The 14,086-nt window shown below is 38.6% G+C and overlaps 1 protein-coding gene across 1 annotated transcript in view; it reads left to right on the plus strand.

Moving 5' to 3' along the window:
• Nucleotides 1–14,086, plus strand: part of PIKFYVE (phosphoinositide kinase, FYVE finger containing) — a 106,517-nt gene that overhangs the window by 55,170 nt on the left and 37,261 nt on the right. The window contains exons 16-22 of the mRNA XM_006872731.1: nucleotides 1,454–1,561; nucleotides 2,898–3,038; nucleotides 3,727–3,853; nucleotides 4,064–5,244; nucleotides 7,442–7,542; nucleotides 8,746–8,817; nucleotides 9,463–9,634. Coding sequence (XP_006872793.1) covers nucleotides 1,454–1,561; nucleotides 2,898–3,038; nucleotides 3,727–3,853; nucleotides 4,064–5,244; nucleotides 7,442–7,542; nucleotides 8,746–8,817; nucleotides 9,463–9,634 — 1,902 coding nt within the window. The remainder of the gene's footprint in view (nucleotides 1–1,453; nucleotides 1,562–2,897; nucleotides 3,039–3,726; nucleotides 3,854–4,063; nucleotides 5,245–7,441; nucleotides 7,543–8,745; nucleotides 8,818–9,462; nucleotides 9,635–14,086) is intronic.

Below are 14,086 nucleotides of genomic sequence, written 5' to 3' on the forward strand. Positions count from 1 at the left end.
GGAGCTCTCTGCTATACACCCACCCGATCCGCCATCTTGTTTGTTCTCTTGAACCACTAACTTTTTGGTTAGTAGCCCAGTGCCTAACCATTTGCATCATCAAGGGATTCCAGACTTATAATTAATAAAGCAGTAAGCCTCTTGAAAATAACTAGTTATCATAGATGAATAAAAGTATACTTGGATCTTCTGTTATTCATAACAATCCTTCAAGGTCAGTCAGTATTTCTGTAGCCTTCCTACAACAATACATGATCCTTAAAGTACTGCTTTTAACCAAATTAAATAATCTTTGTTGAATTAAGAGATAAATGTCTTGTACTCTTTTCTGTGGGTGTGGTAAGAACTTATGCATGAAACTTATACCTTGCCCCAGTGTCCATACTTAGAGATTTGGAGAGTTTTAAATTTCTAATTGCTAAAAGTGTCCTGAATGTGGTTCCCAGCTGATGAGTCACTGTTTTCAGAACTGGCTGCTAGTTAGAATCAGTAAGTCTGGCCAGTCTGAAAACGGGATGTGCCAAGAGCTCATTTCATCTTACTTCAGGCATGTGGTTTTAGTTCTGTGCTTGAATCTCTGCTCTAAAGATGCAGTACAATTTTCTCTGTGAACTTTTTGTTACCCAAGTCTGCTTGCCACCTATGCCCACTCAGAAACTTGTAAGAAGTGTTTTCAGAAGACATTTAAGTCTTTTCTCCTGCATCTACCCCTCTTGAATTATAGAAAGCCTAAAATACTGTTTTCAGAGCTGTTGATCTCTAGGATTTGTGAACTAGCCTATCTTTAGTCCCCTTACTCTAGGGGCTAGATACCCCCTTGCAGCATTAGAAATAAAACCGTTAAGAGCATGGTGGAGTAGATTAAACTAGCACTAGAGAAAGAGCCAATTTTTGAAGAATTTTGTTCTGAGCTCTATTTGCTTTGGGAAAAAACCCCATTAGAATATAATTAAAGTGTTAAATGAGGATATTTTAATGAGTTAGTTTATGTGAAGAGAAATTATGATCAGTATGAAATTTACAGTTAGGATTGTTTTTAAGTGCCTTCGAGTGGGTCCTGACCCTTAGCGAACCTGTATAGGGTTTCTGAGGAGCGAATGGTGAGCTTTAACTGCTGACCTTGCAGTTCAAATGACTTTGCAGTCCAGCACATTAACCCACAGCGCACACCAGGACTCTAAAGTTATGATTAGAGGATTATATATATAGTACAAAAAGGAGCTCTGGTAGCATAGTGGCTGCAAACCTCAAGGTCAGCAGTTCGAAACTACCAGCTGTTCGCAGGAGAAAGATGAGGCTTTCTGCTTCCATCAAGATTTACAACCTTGGAAACCCTATACCGGGTTGCTATGTGTCGGAACCGTCTCCACGGCACGTAACCACCCACCACCATATAGTGCAAACCTTTTAAAAGCTTTAACAAAGTATTAATTTTTTTGTTTTGTTTTTGTAGATGAATTCTTGTATTAAAAACCCCAAAATTCTTCTGTTGAAGTGTTCCATTGAGTATCTTTATAGAGAAGAAACTAAATTTACTTGCATAGATCCCATTGTGCTTCAGGTAAGAACTTATTACTGGAACATGTATAATTTGGAGGAATGTTTGTTTACTGTGGTGCTTGTAAATTTTAAATTATTCTGACTCATTCCAGTGTGGCGTTTAACACAATGCTTTGCTTTCAGTTATAATAGTTGATTGGAGTTAGACCTGTTAGGGGAAACTTAAAAATAAAAGATTTACTATAATTATACTTTATTGGAACTATACAAATAAAATGAATTACAATTTAGTAAGCAGAGTAGGAAATTAACACATTTCAGGGAAAAAATTCTATTTTGTTAATAAGAGAATTTCCAAAATCTAGCTATAGTGTCTATTTTTAAAACAGCAAGGAAGAAGAATATATCCCATAACATGGCAGGCCCATTGCAGGACTAGACTAATCTGTCACCGGTGACAGGGAACTTAAATAAAATCTTGTTCAGAAAACACTTTAGACATACAGAGCTAGAGTGACAAACGAACTCAGCCTCATTTGTCTCCTGTCTGAATCCAGACACTTAATGAAACAGTTAATGAATTGTAGTGTTTTAGCTCTAGTTGTGATTTATGCTTTGTCATGAAATTGTACTAAGCATTATGTTTTATGTTTTTAATTCTAGTTATTCTAGGTAAATAGAATATAATCTATTGGGAGACTGGAATCAGTCAGTGACTGAAAGAGCAACTGTTAAGGGTGTTATTTATTCACATACTCCAAAGAAGACATAATCTAGTTGGTTTTAGAATATAAACAGGAGTCTGTAACCATATTAAGGAGCTCTGGTAGCGTAGTGGTTACAAATCGGGCTGCTAACCTCAAGGTCGGCAGTTCGAAACTACCAGCCGTTCCACGGGAGAAAAATGAGGCTTTCTGCTTCCGTAAAGATTTACAGCCTTGGAAACCCTGTGCAGGGTTGCTATGAGTTAGAACCAACTCTATGGTATTTAACAACAACAATATAACCATATTAGAAGCATCTAGCAATTGGGATGTTGCTAGGGGTGTGTGTGTGTGTGTGTGTGTGTGTGTGTGTGTGCATTTTAATCTCTGAGAACTAGCTTGTTAATTCTTGGCTTTTATATTTTAGATAATTAAGAATTGAAAATTCTTAAATATTAATATTAATGTGCTAGAGAATGACGTTTCTCTGGTAACTCTTCGTTGTAATTAACACAGTTTAGAATGAAGAATGAGATTCTTGGTTGTATTTAAATTTATTTGCTTATAGAATTAACTTCTGGATGAAGCAAGTTTAGCTAGAAATCAATGTAAGCAGTAAAACTATCCCTATAATATAGTAAAATTAGGTTTTGAATTGACCCAGGTATAATATTTTTGTTTTATCTTACTTAGGAAAGGGAATTCTTGAAGAACTATGTTCAGCGAATCGTTGATGTCCGACCCACATTGGTTCTAGTAGAGAAAACTGTGTCTCGGATTGCTCAGGACATGTTGCTGGAGCATGGCATCACTTTGGTCATTAATGTAAAATCAGTGAGTGCTGCTATTTTGCATTTTATATCATTTTTTAAAATTACAGCTTTTAAATTGATGTACAAAGAACTTTGATCGTCTTCTTTTCTTTTTTATCTGTCACATATGTATTGCAAGTGGTACAGAAGGAAGTGGCAGCTATTTCATTATAGGACTAGAGCATCTCAGGATGGGAAAAAGTGTGACTAGTTAGATAACACTCAGTATCTAGTTCTGCAAGACAAAGATAGACTAGCTTTAGCTAGTTAGTAATATTTATTGATCTTATTTCATCTTTTTGGGTGAATTGTACAAGCAGAAAATGTTCTCTCCTTTGAAAAATTTACCCTCCAAGGATATTATAGATCTCAAATAAGGAGACCAATTCCAGAAAGTCTTTTTCTTTCTGTTTTTTTTTTTTTTTTCTGTTCCCATCTTTCCCCACATCCGCTTCCCCAGTACTGTGCCTTGCATGATGGTTTAATGCCTTTTGTTAATGTTATTAATAGAAATATGGCTTGTTTTAGTGTACACCTTGATTAGTTAGCAGTTAAGTACAGATATAAGCTACATTTAAGAATTCTTATATAATTATTCAAATCAAGAAAATACAGTGTAGGAATTACTTTAGAAGGGTCCCATTATTTTCCAGATGAAATTTATTGAGATGTTCCTTCTTTCTAATTTTTTATGGTTTTCTGTGTTTTAGCAAGTTTTAGATCGAATCAGTCGGATGACCCAAGGTGACTTAGTAATGTCAATGGACCAGCTCCTTACAAAACCACACTTGGGCACCTGTCACAAATTTTATATGCAGATGTTCCAGCTGCCAAATGGTGAGTGATTTTTAGCATAGGTTCACCTGAGATTGGGACTGCCCTCAGTGAATTAACTTCGACACTACAGTGTTCACCTGTAAGGGAAAAGCTATGGGCAGACTTGAGATCAGGTACCTGTGGTCTGAATCTCTTAAAGGTGAACTAATTCTGTTGGGACTTGTGCATCGCCACCTTAGCAGTTGCAACTTTCTGTTTGCTTCTTTGCAGAACAAACCAAGACACTGATGGTCTTTGAAGGCTGTCCACAGCACCTCGGCTGCACAATCAAGCTGAGAGGAGGCTCTGATTATGAGCTGGCCCGAGTTAAGGAGATCCTAATATTTATGATCTGTGTAGCTCATCATTCTCAACTAGAGATCTCCTTCCTTATGGACGAATTTGCCATGCCACCCACGTTAACTCAAAACTCTTTTTTTCATTCTCTGATTGAGGGATGCAGTGAGGAAGGGGCTGCACAAGAGCAGTTCAGCGGAAGTCCCCTTTCCCGGGACCCTGACTGCCCTTCTGATGGGCCACCTGGAATACCAGAAGCCTTGCCCTCTGATGATAGAATTTTGTTGGAATCACGGACTGTGTTTGAGAAGGGTGACCAGGAAAACAAAAGTGCTCTGCAGGATGTTGCCTCGCTGAAGCATCAAGAGTGTACCACAGCAGCTGGCCGGTCCAGGATCCCCTATGCGGTCTTCCCATCACTCCCAGAATCATTACTGCCACTTCACATAGATGACCATCAAGCTGGCACAGACAATGAACAGCCAGAGACTTTGCAGCAAACAGATGAGCTACAAGATCCCAAAAGCCAAATGAGAGCCTTTAGAGACCCTCTACAGGATGACACTGGGTTATATGTGACAGAGGAAGTCACCTCCTCTGAAGATAAACTAAAGACATACTCTTTTGCCTTCAAGCAAGAATTGAAAGATGTGATCCTTTGTGTGTCTCCAGTGATCACATTCCGAGAGCCCTTCCTTTTAACTGAAAAGGGCATGAGGTGCTCAACCCGAGATTATTTTGCTGAGCAGGTGTACTGGTCTCCTCTCCTCAATAAGGAGTTCAAAGAAATGGAGAGCCGGAGGAAGAAACAGCTGCTCAGAGATCTCTCCGGACTCCAGGGCATCAATGGAAGTATTCAGGCCAAGTCTATTCATGTCTTGCCCTCCCATCAGCTAGTGAGCACTAGCATTGCTGAGCATCTGGGTGATAGCCAGAGCCTGGGTAGGATGCTAGCCGATTATCGGGCCAGAGGAGGAAGAATTCAGCAGAAAAACGTAGATCCCTTTGCTCATTCAAAGGATGCGTCAGGCACTTCCAGTGGCAAATCAGGAAGCAAAACTGAGAGTGATGAGGAGAAAGGGTTGAATCCCAGTGATGCATTTTGGGCGACAAAGGTAAGCTGGGCTACTTTTGAATGTTCATATACATTTACAGTGTGTTGAGAAACTGCCAATTCAGAGTGAAACAAATATGACAACTGACATGCAGATTGATGAAATTATTTCTCCTGTAATAATTTGGTTTGTTTTGTTTTGAGTGCCTGCTTATGTGTTGCTTCAATAATGTAAAATAGGAGCATATAGTATTAACAGTGGGTTTTGGGGTTTTAAGCTGGGTGCTGTGGGCTAATGCATCAGACTGCAAAGTCGTTTGAATTCCTAGGTCAACTTCAAGCTCATCAGCTGCTCCTTGGAAACCCTATACAGGGTCGCTATGGGTCAGAATTGACTTCACAACAACAATAGGAAACTAGTAAAAACTCTGAGGCAGGGGGAGGTGTGGAGGCTCTGGCAGGATGACCCATAAGTATGGATGATTGGTTCTTATAATGACGGGGACAATGAGATAGAAGCTTGTAGTAGGAAGCGAATGTGTTGTGTGTGTGTGTTTAATGTTGGATTGATTTATCTTTAAAACAAAACACTTCACCTTGGTCGTAAAAGGGACAGTGACACTTGATCTTTTCTTTTCAAACAGAAATTGAGACTGGTCTAAATGATGGTAAGCTGTAAAATATAAAACTAAAGAACATTTGCATCTCTAGATGAGAAAAATGCAAGTAATTCATAAAACAAAAAGGTGCTCAAGTTTCACTGATTTTTGTTGTTGTTTAGTGCTATTGAGTTGGTTCTGACTCATAGTGGATCCTGTATAGGGTTTCCAAGGAGGACCTGGTGGGTTTGAACTGCCAACCTTGTGGTTAGCAGTTCAGTGCTTACCCTACAGTGCCACACCAGGGCTTCTTTCATTAGTAAGATGCTAAGTAAGCATAGCATGCGGTTTATTTTCTTGAGGTTGACAAAACTTCATTGTGGTGTGGAAAAATACTATCACAAACTTTATATAAATGTACTTATGTTTATATGCATTTGTATTAATTGATAGAAAGTGATAGGACAGTCTGTTATTTTCTATATACATAGACTGTTAATCCAACATGTCTGTCTTTTATAATCAATTTTTCAGAAATGAGTAAGCGTATTTATACTAGGAGGCTCCCACTTTGTAGGAATATATGTGCAAAGATGTTTATTGAAGCATTGTTTCCAGTTGTTTGTATTAACAGGGATAAATTGGATCTTACTATTGACCTGAATAGAGGCCATGATATGTTTTGAAGTATATACATCAAGTTGTGTTTTAATATATGTATCAGCATTCCATTTAATAAAAGCAAAAGCGCCTGTGTTTACTTGTGTGTATATGGAGCTAGCAAAAAGAACAGATGGTCTTTAACCATACTATACTGTTCAGTCACCTCAGGAGCGATGAGGGAATGGAATGAAAGAAGAGGCTATAGGTACTTATTGTGCTTTAATTTTAGCAGGGAGTAGGTACGTGTGTTACCTTTGTAATGATCAAAATCAGATATAAAAAGCCAATACACAAATACCTTAGAATTTAGATTTCTGGGTGTTCAGATTGGTGTTCTGTCTATCCATCAGCTCAGACTGTTCCATACACAGTTAACCACTCACTTTCAGAATAATTTAGTGCAGTTTTGTAAAAGTAAGGAGTATTTAAGTTAGAAAAACAGAGGTATTTAAAATTTTTTATCAGCTTTTAACAACATCAGAAACAAGCTGGGTCGTCTTCAGTGTCTTCAGTTTCTAACTGTTTGAAACATTCCTTCACCAGCACCCCCACAGTAATGAGGTTCTTATTGTGAGTGCTCTGGAGCCTGTTCTGATACATTTCCACCCTGTAGTAGAGGGTTTCTAAAGAGCAGCTGGTGAGCTTGAACTGCCGACCTTGTGGCTCAAAGTGACTTTGCAATCCAGTGCATTAGCCTGCAGTGCCACACAAGGACTCCCCACACCAGGATGTTGTTGTTAAGTGCTGTCGAGTTGGTTCCGACCCATAGCAACCCTGTACAGGGTTTCTGAGGCTGTCAATCTTTACAGGAGTAGAAAGCCTCATCTTTCTCCTGCAGAGCAGCGGGTAGTTTCGAACAGCTGACCTTAAGGTTCGCAGCCCAATTCGTAACCACTACGCGACCACACCAGGATAGGAGGTTTTAAACATAGAGTAGAATTTGTTGGAAGCATTGCATTGGAGTCGAGGGTGTTACAGCTTCTGTTGCTCTTCCAGGTGGACTGTCTGAACCCTGTCAATCACCAGAGACTGTGTGTACTCTTCAGCAGCTCGTCTGCGCAGTCCAGCAACGCCCCCAGTACCTGTGTTAGCCCTTGGTAGGACTCTGGTTCTCTACACTGTTACACTGTACTTGAGACTTTCAGCAGCTTTATAACAAAACAGCCATTTGGGTCTGTGTTTAGCTCCATAGCACTTTGCTGGTCATACATGAATTGGCAGAAATTTTAAACTTGTGAGTTAACTCTGAAATTTGTATTTGTGCTCTTGGGTCAAAGTAAATGAAAGTGTCTTAAGATTGAAAAGGATATGAGGTGTGGAAGACAAATTTGTCATTTTAAACAGCAGAACATTGGTCCATAAAAGCTCATATATAACCATTTTGGTAATATGAGGGGGCTTCATAAAGTTCATGGAAAAATTCAGTTATCTTTTTGTTCTATTTTCCTGTCAACTTTTTGAAGCCCTCTCATTTATATTACTTAGGCAGGTTTTCTTTCAGGCATCATTTTTGTAAAAGCAATCAGCTTCTTGCCTTACTAATGTGTTTATTCTAAAATAAATTCTAGGTAGAATAATACAAATAGAAACATATAGCATAATGTTACAATTATTTGTTTCAAATGATAGTCACAAAAGCTTATTTATGAGGTAGTTTACCTTTACTTTTTGAAGGACTGTGAAAATACTGGGGTTTTTTGGGAGTACTGTTTAGTGTATACAGTGGTTGTTTGGGGTCCAGAAACATTTCTTTCCACCAGTTCTCCTGAGAGTGGAATTAGTTCTCTCTAGCAGGATGACTTGGAGTTGGAGGAGCCCACAGGGTGTCAACAGGAGCAGAATGAAATTGCTGTATCTGTGGGCACTTGTGAATTAAGCATCAAGTTAGGAATGGACTCTTTGGCAGGACTATGAGCTGCTGTTCTTCATGCTCAGAAAAGGTGTGAACTAGAGAGCAGGGGTCCAGGGTCCCATATCATGGCAAGGCTTAAGTCTTTGTAAAGGAAACTATTCTTCCTAACTCAGATCTGTTTTACTCAGTTAATGTGATACTTGATGCATCCTCATTGAATAGTATAAGAAGATACTAATGGATTGGGAGTTGGGTAAGATGTATAGTTTAGCTAGTCCAGGACTGTTTTACCAGATAAGGTGTTAAACTTATTGTACAACAGCAGCATTATAACTAACACTATATTATAAACAGATTTAATAGATAATTAGACTTTGTGGTTTCATGAAAATCTCTGCTTTCTTGTAATTCTTATGCTGTCTTTCTAAGAAATAATTTCTTCTTTTAGGATTGTAACAATGGAATTTTATGGGAAGAATGATCTTACATTAGGAATATTTTTAGAGAGATACTGTTTCAGGTAAGAATAAATTTCCCTCTAATGTTACGTTTTTGCATTTTTGAAACCTAGATTTCAACGTAAAACATACACAGAAGTTGAATGCCAAGGATTGGTATGTGGTCCTCACTTGTATAAAAAGGAATAATTCAAATGGAGAAGTCTTAGTTAGCACCTCAAACCTTTGCTTCTCTAATTACTCTGCGGTTGTCCAGTAGAAAGGATGTCTGCATTTATAAAGATTCATATGAAAAGCACAGGATGCATTGGAGCCAGCTAGACTGGTTTCTGTCACCTACTATTTGTATGACAAATAGCAAGTCATTTAATCTTTACCAGCTCCCTTTATTGAAGATAACAATCTCCAGAGATTTCAGGGGTTTTGATAGGCTAGATGAAAGGATATTTTTACAAGTGGTGGACTTTACATGAAACTATAGAAGGTATTTAACAAATGGAAGTTATCGCCCTGCTATAGTTGAACCGGGTGTTCAGCTGCAGACATAGAATGGCTCAAGTGTTGTCTGGTGGTCAGGTTGTCCACTGATCACTGTTACTCTAGGGAGGGTGCTATGCTGTTTTTGATAGTGGCTGTGATGAGCCAGTATTCATTATACATTGCTTCTCTTATGGTTAATGTGAAAAGGATTCTCTTATTTGTCAAAGGCCTTCTTATCAGTGTCCTAGCATGTTCTGTGACATCCCCATGGTGCACCATATTCGGCGTTTTGTCCATGGCCAAGGCTGTGTGCAGATAATCCTGAAGGAATTGGATTCTCCAGTACCTGGATATCAACATACAATTCTCACATATTCCTGGTGCAGAATCTGCAAACAGGTAAATGTATCCTGTTACTAGAATATATATGATAATATGTCACATACTTCTTTATTTGTATAGTTTCTTTTTTTTTTTTGAGGAACGTGGTGTCATCATTTTCATTGTGTTATTATTTACTTTCCCTTCCAGTGGCTCAATTTAATGCTTGATTTTTAAAGATTTCACTTTTAGAATATGTACTGCTTTTATTAGGTGCCATTGTGTTGGTTCTGAAGCACAGCAGTTCTACATACGACAGAAAAAACACTACTTGGCTCTGTGACCCCTTCACAGTTGTTATGTTTGAGCCATTGTGTCAGTCCATCTTGTTGAGGGTCTTCCTCTTTTCCTCTTTTGCTGATCTTCCACTTTAGGAAGCATGATGATCTTCCTCATCCTTCTTGATAACAGCTTTGTTGTGTGTGCCAAATTTAGCTTTATTATTATCATAGCTGCCTTACTTTGGAGTGGTTTTATGTACTTTTGGAAGCACATGTGTTAGTTATAGATAAAATAATAGTGTGATCTCTATAAACTTATTAATAATTGAAGGGACCAAAATCAAAGGTGCTTTATTGAAAGCCATCCACACTTCTGAGGAGCTACACTTCTTCCAAGGCAGATTTTTGTTTGTTCTTCCGGCAGTCCATGGTATAGTCATTATTCTTGGCCAACACCATCATTCAAATGTATGAATTCATTTTTCATCTTTCTTATTATGTTTTCCAGCTTTTGCATGCATATGAAGCGATTGAAAATAGGATGGCTTGATGAGTCAGGAGCACCTTGGTCTTCAAGGTGACATCTTAGCTTTTTAGAACATAACTAGATCTGTCATTAACTAAATATGCAAAGTACTGTGTTAGGTATAGTACCTAGTGCAAAGTGTTGTGTTAAGCCCTAGAAATAAAAAAAGAATTAGATATGACTTTTGACCTCTAGGGGAGGAGACAGACTGGTAAAGCAATGTTTGCATAATAAATTGGAGCCCATATCAGTGTTTCTGTCGTAAGCACTATAGACAAGAGCCTGTTTGTACTTTACTGGTTTTCATGTACATGCTTGAGAGAAAGATCATGTGTTTCATTTCTTCTTTGTACCTTTCTTTTCTTTTCCAAGTCTGGAGCAAGTATTTGGCAGTTGTTGTTGTTAGGTGCCATCGGGTCAGTACCGACCCATAGTGACCTTATGCACAGCAGAATGAAACACTGCCCGATCCTGGGCCAACCTTACTATTGTTGCCATGCTTGAGTCCATCGATGCTGCCACTTGGCCAATCCATCTCGTTGGTGGTCTTCCTCTTTTACTCTGACCCTCCACCTTACCAAACATGATCTCCTTCTCCAGTGATTGGTCCCTCCTGACAATACATCCAAAGTATGAGAGATGAAGTTTGGCCATCTTGGCCTCTGAGGAACACTCTGGTTGCACTTCTTCCAAAACGGATCTATTGGCTCTTTCGGCAGCCCGTGGCACTTTCAATGTTCTCCTCCAACACCATAACTCAAAGGCATCAATTCTTCTACGGTCTTCCTTATTCATTGTCCAGTGTTTGCATGCATATGAGGTTATTGAAAATACCATGGCTTGGATCAGGCACACTTTAGTCCTCAAGCTGACATCTTGAGAACTTTAAAAAGGTCTTATGTAGCAGATTTGCCTAATGCAGTAATATGTAGTCTGATCTCTTGACTGCTGCTTCCGTGAGTGTTGATAGTTGATCCAAGAAGAATGAAGTCCTTGACAACTTCAATCTTTTCTCCATTGATAAGAATATTGTTTATTCGTCCAGTGGTGAGAATTTTTGTTTTCTTGACATTGAGATATAATCCATACTGAAGGCTGTACTCTTTGATCTTCACCAGTAAATGTTTTAAGTCCTCTTCACTTTCAGCAAGCAAGGTTGTATCAATCATCTGCATATTTCAGGTTGTTAATGAGTCTTCCTCCAATCCTGGACTCGTTTTTCTTCACATAACCCATCTTCTCAGATTATTTGCTCAGCATTCAGGTTGAATAAATATGGTGAAAGAACACAACATTGTTACACGCCTTTCTTAATTTTGAAACATTCAGTGTTCCCATGTTCTGCTTGAACAACTGCCTCTTGGTCCAGGTACAGATTCCTCATGAGCACAATTTAGTGTTCAGGAATACTCATACTTCTCAATGTTGTCCATAGCTTGTCATGATCCACATAATCAAAAGCCTTTGCATAGTCAATGAAGCATAGGTAAACATCTTTCTGATATTTTCTGCTTTCAGCTAAGATCCATTGGACATCAGCAATGATATCCCTCGTTCCACGGCCTCTTCTGAATCCGGCTTGAACCTCTGGCAGTTCTCTGTCAATGTATGATTGTAGCCATTTCTATATATACCTTTAGCAAAACTACTTGCATGGGATATCAAAGAGATTGTCCAATGATTTCTGCATTCCATTAGGTCACTTCTCTTTGGAATGGGCACAAATATGGATCTCTTCTAATCAGTCAGCCAGATAGTTGTCTTCCAAATTTCTTGGCAGAGATGAGTGAGTGCCTCTTGTGCCGTCTCACTTACTTGAAAGATTTCAATTTTTATTCCATCATTTCCTGATGCCTTGTTCTTTGCCAATTCCTTCAGTGCACCTTGGACTTCCTCCTTAAATATCATTGGCTCTTGATCATATGCTACCTCTTGAAACGGTTGAACATTAACCATTTCCTTTTGGTACAGTGACTCTGTGTATTCCTTTCATCTTCTCTTGATGCTTTCAGTAATTTACATCTCAATGTAAAGAAAGCAAAAATCCTCACAATTGGACCAATAAATAACATTGTGGTGTGGTGGTGTGGTTATATGCCATGGAATGAGTTCCAACTCATAGCAACCATGAATAGGGTTACCACGGCTGTAAATCTTAACAGGAACAAAAGCCTCATCTTTTTCCCATGGAGCAGCTGGTAGTTTTGAACTGCTGATCTTGCAGTTAGCAGCCCAACTTGTAACCCACTATGCTACCAGAGTTCCTTCAACATTATGAGAAACAGAAAAAATTAGAGTTATCAATGACTTCATTTTACTTGAATCCAGAATCAACACTCATTGAAGCAGCAATTAAGAAATCAAAGGACATATTGTATTAGGCAAATCTGGTGCAGAAGATGTCTTTAAACTATTAAAGAATAAAGGTGTCAGTTTGAGAACTAAGATGCACCTGACCCAAGTCATGGTATTTTCAGTTGCATAATACGCATGTGAAAGTTAGATAATAAATAAGCAAGACCATATGCATAGAAGTATCTATGCATTTGAATTATGGTGCTGGTGAAGAATATTGAAAGTATCATGGGCTGCCAGAAGAACAAACAAATCTGTCTTGGAACAAGTACAGCCAGAATGCTCCTTAGAAATCATGATGACATTCTTGGACTTGTTGTTAGAAAGGATCAGTCCCTGGAGAAGGACATCATGCTTGTTAAAGTGGAAGACCCCCAAAGAGATGGTTTAACACAGTAGCAGCAACAGTGGGCTCAAATATAACGACAACTGTGAGGATGATACATGATTGGGCAGTGTTCACCCTGGTGTTCATGGCACTACTTTAAGTGGGAACCCACTCGATGGCACCCAACGACACAACAGTATATGCTAAATTTAACTTCATTGTTATCCTAACTGCTTTGTTTTGGAGTGTTTTTATTTATTTTGGAAAGTTCGTGTGGGAATTAAAATAACAGTGTAACCTACTTAAATTCATTAGTGGTACAGGGGACCACAATCGGTTGTTTTCTTCTGCAGCATCAAACACATGGGCATGAGATCATGTCTGACGATCATCAGTCTTAGTTTTTATGCTTGTTCCTGTAGGCCGTTAGTTCCTGGTGGGCAGGTGATACTGTCTTGTTGCAGAATACATAAATGTCTGTACTAATATGCTCTAATATGAATATGTTGCGTGTCCATAGAATGGGATATCCTCAGCCATTAAAAATCAAGTTATACCAGAGTGTTATACATGGGAAAATATTCACAATACATTGCTAATTAAAAACATTAAAGGTTATGAAATTGATTACAGGAAAAGTTATCATTTTTAAAAACACTGATTGTGCTTATATGTATTTATATTTAGAAAGAAACTCAACTTACTCTAGCATATTGATTGTGGTGGTGGAATTATTGGCTGTATGCTGTGCCTGGCCACACTCAACTCCATCCAGCCACCTCTGGACTTTTCTTTCCCCAATTTTCTGCAGTTGAATATATCAGATTTGTATTACAAAAGGAAATTCACTGTATTTTAAAAAGTGGTTGTCAAATTGTGCATGTTGTTGCTAAGTGCTCGTGAGTCAGTTCCGACTCAGTACTTACATTGTGACCCCATATACAACAGAGTGACACGTTGCCTGTCCCTGGGCCGTTCTTACCAACACTGGACTGTGTTTGAGTCCATTGTTGCAGCCACTGTATCAATCTATCTTGTTG

This window comes from Chrysochloris asiatica, unplaced genomic scaffold, assembly GCF_000296735.1.
Source record: "Chrysochloris asiatica unplaced genomic scaffold, ChrAsi1.0 scaffold00212, whole genome shotgun sequence".
Lineage (NCBI taxonomy): Eukaryota > Metazoa > Chordata > Mammalia > Afrosoricida > Chrysochloridae > Chrysochloris > Chrysochloris asiatica.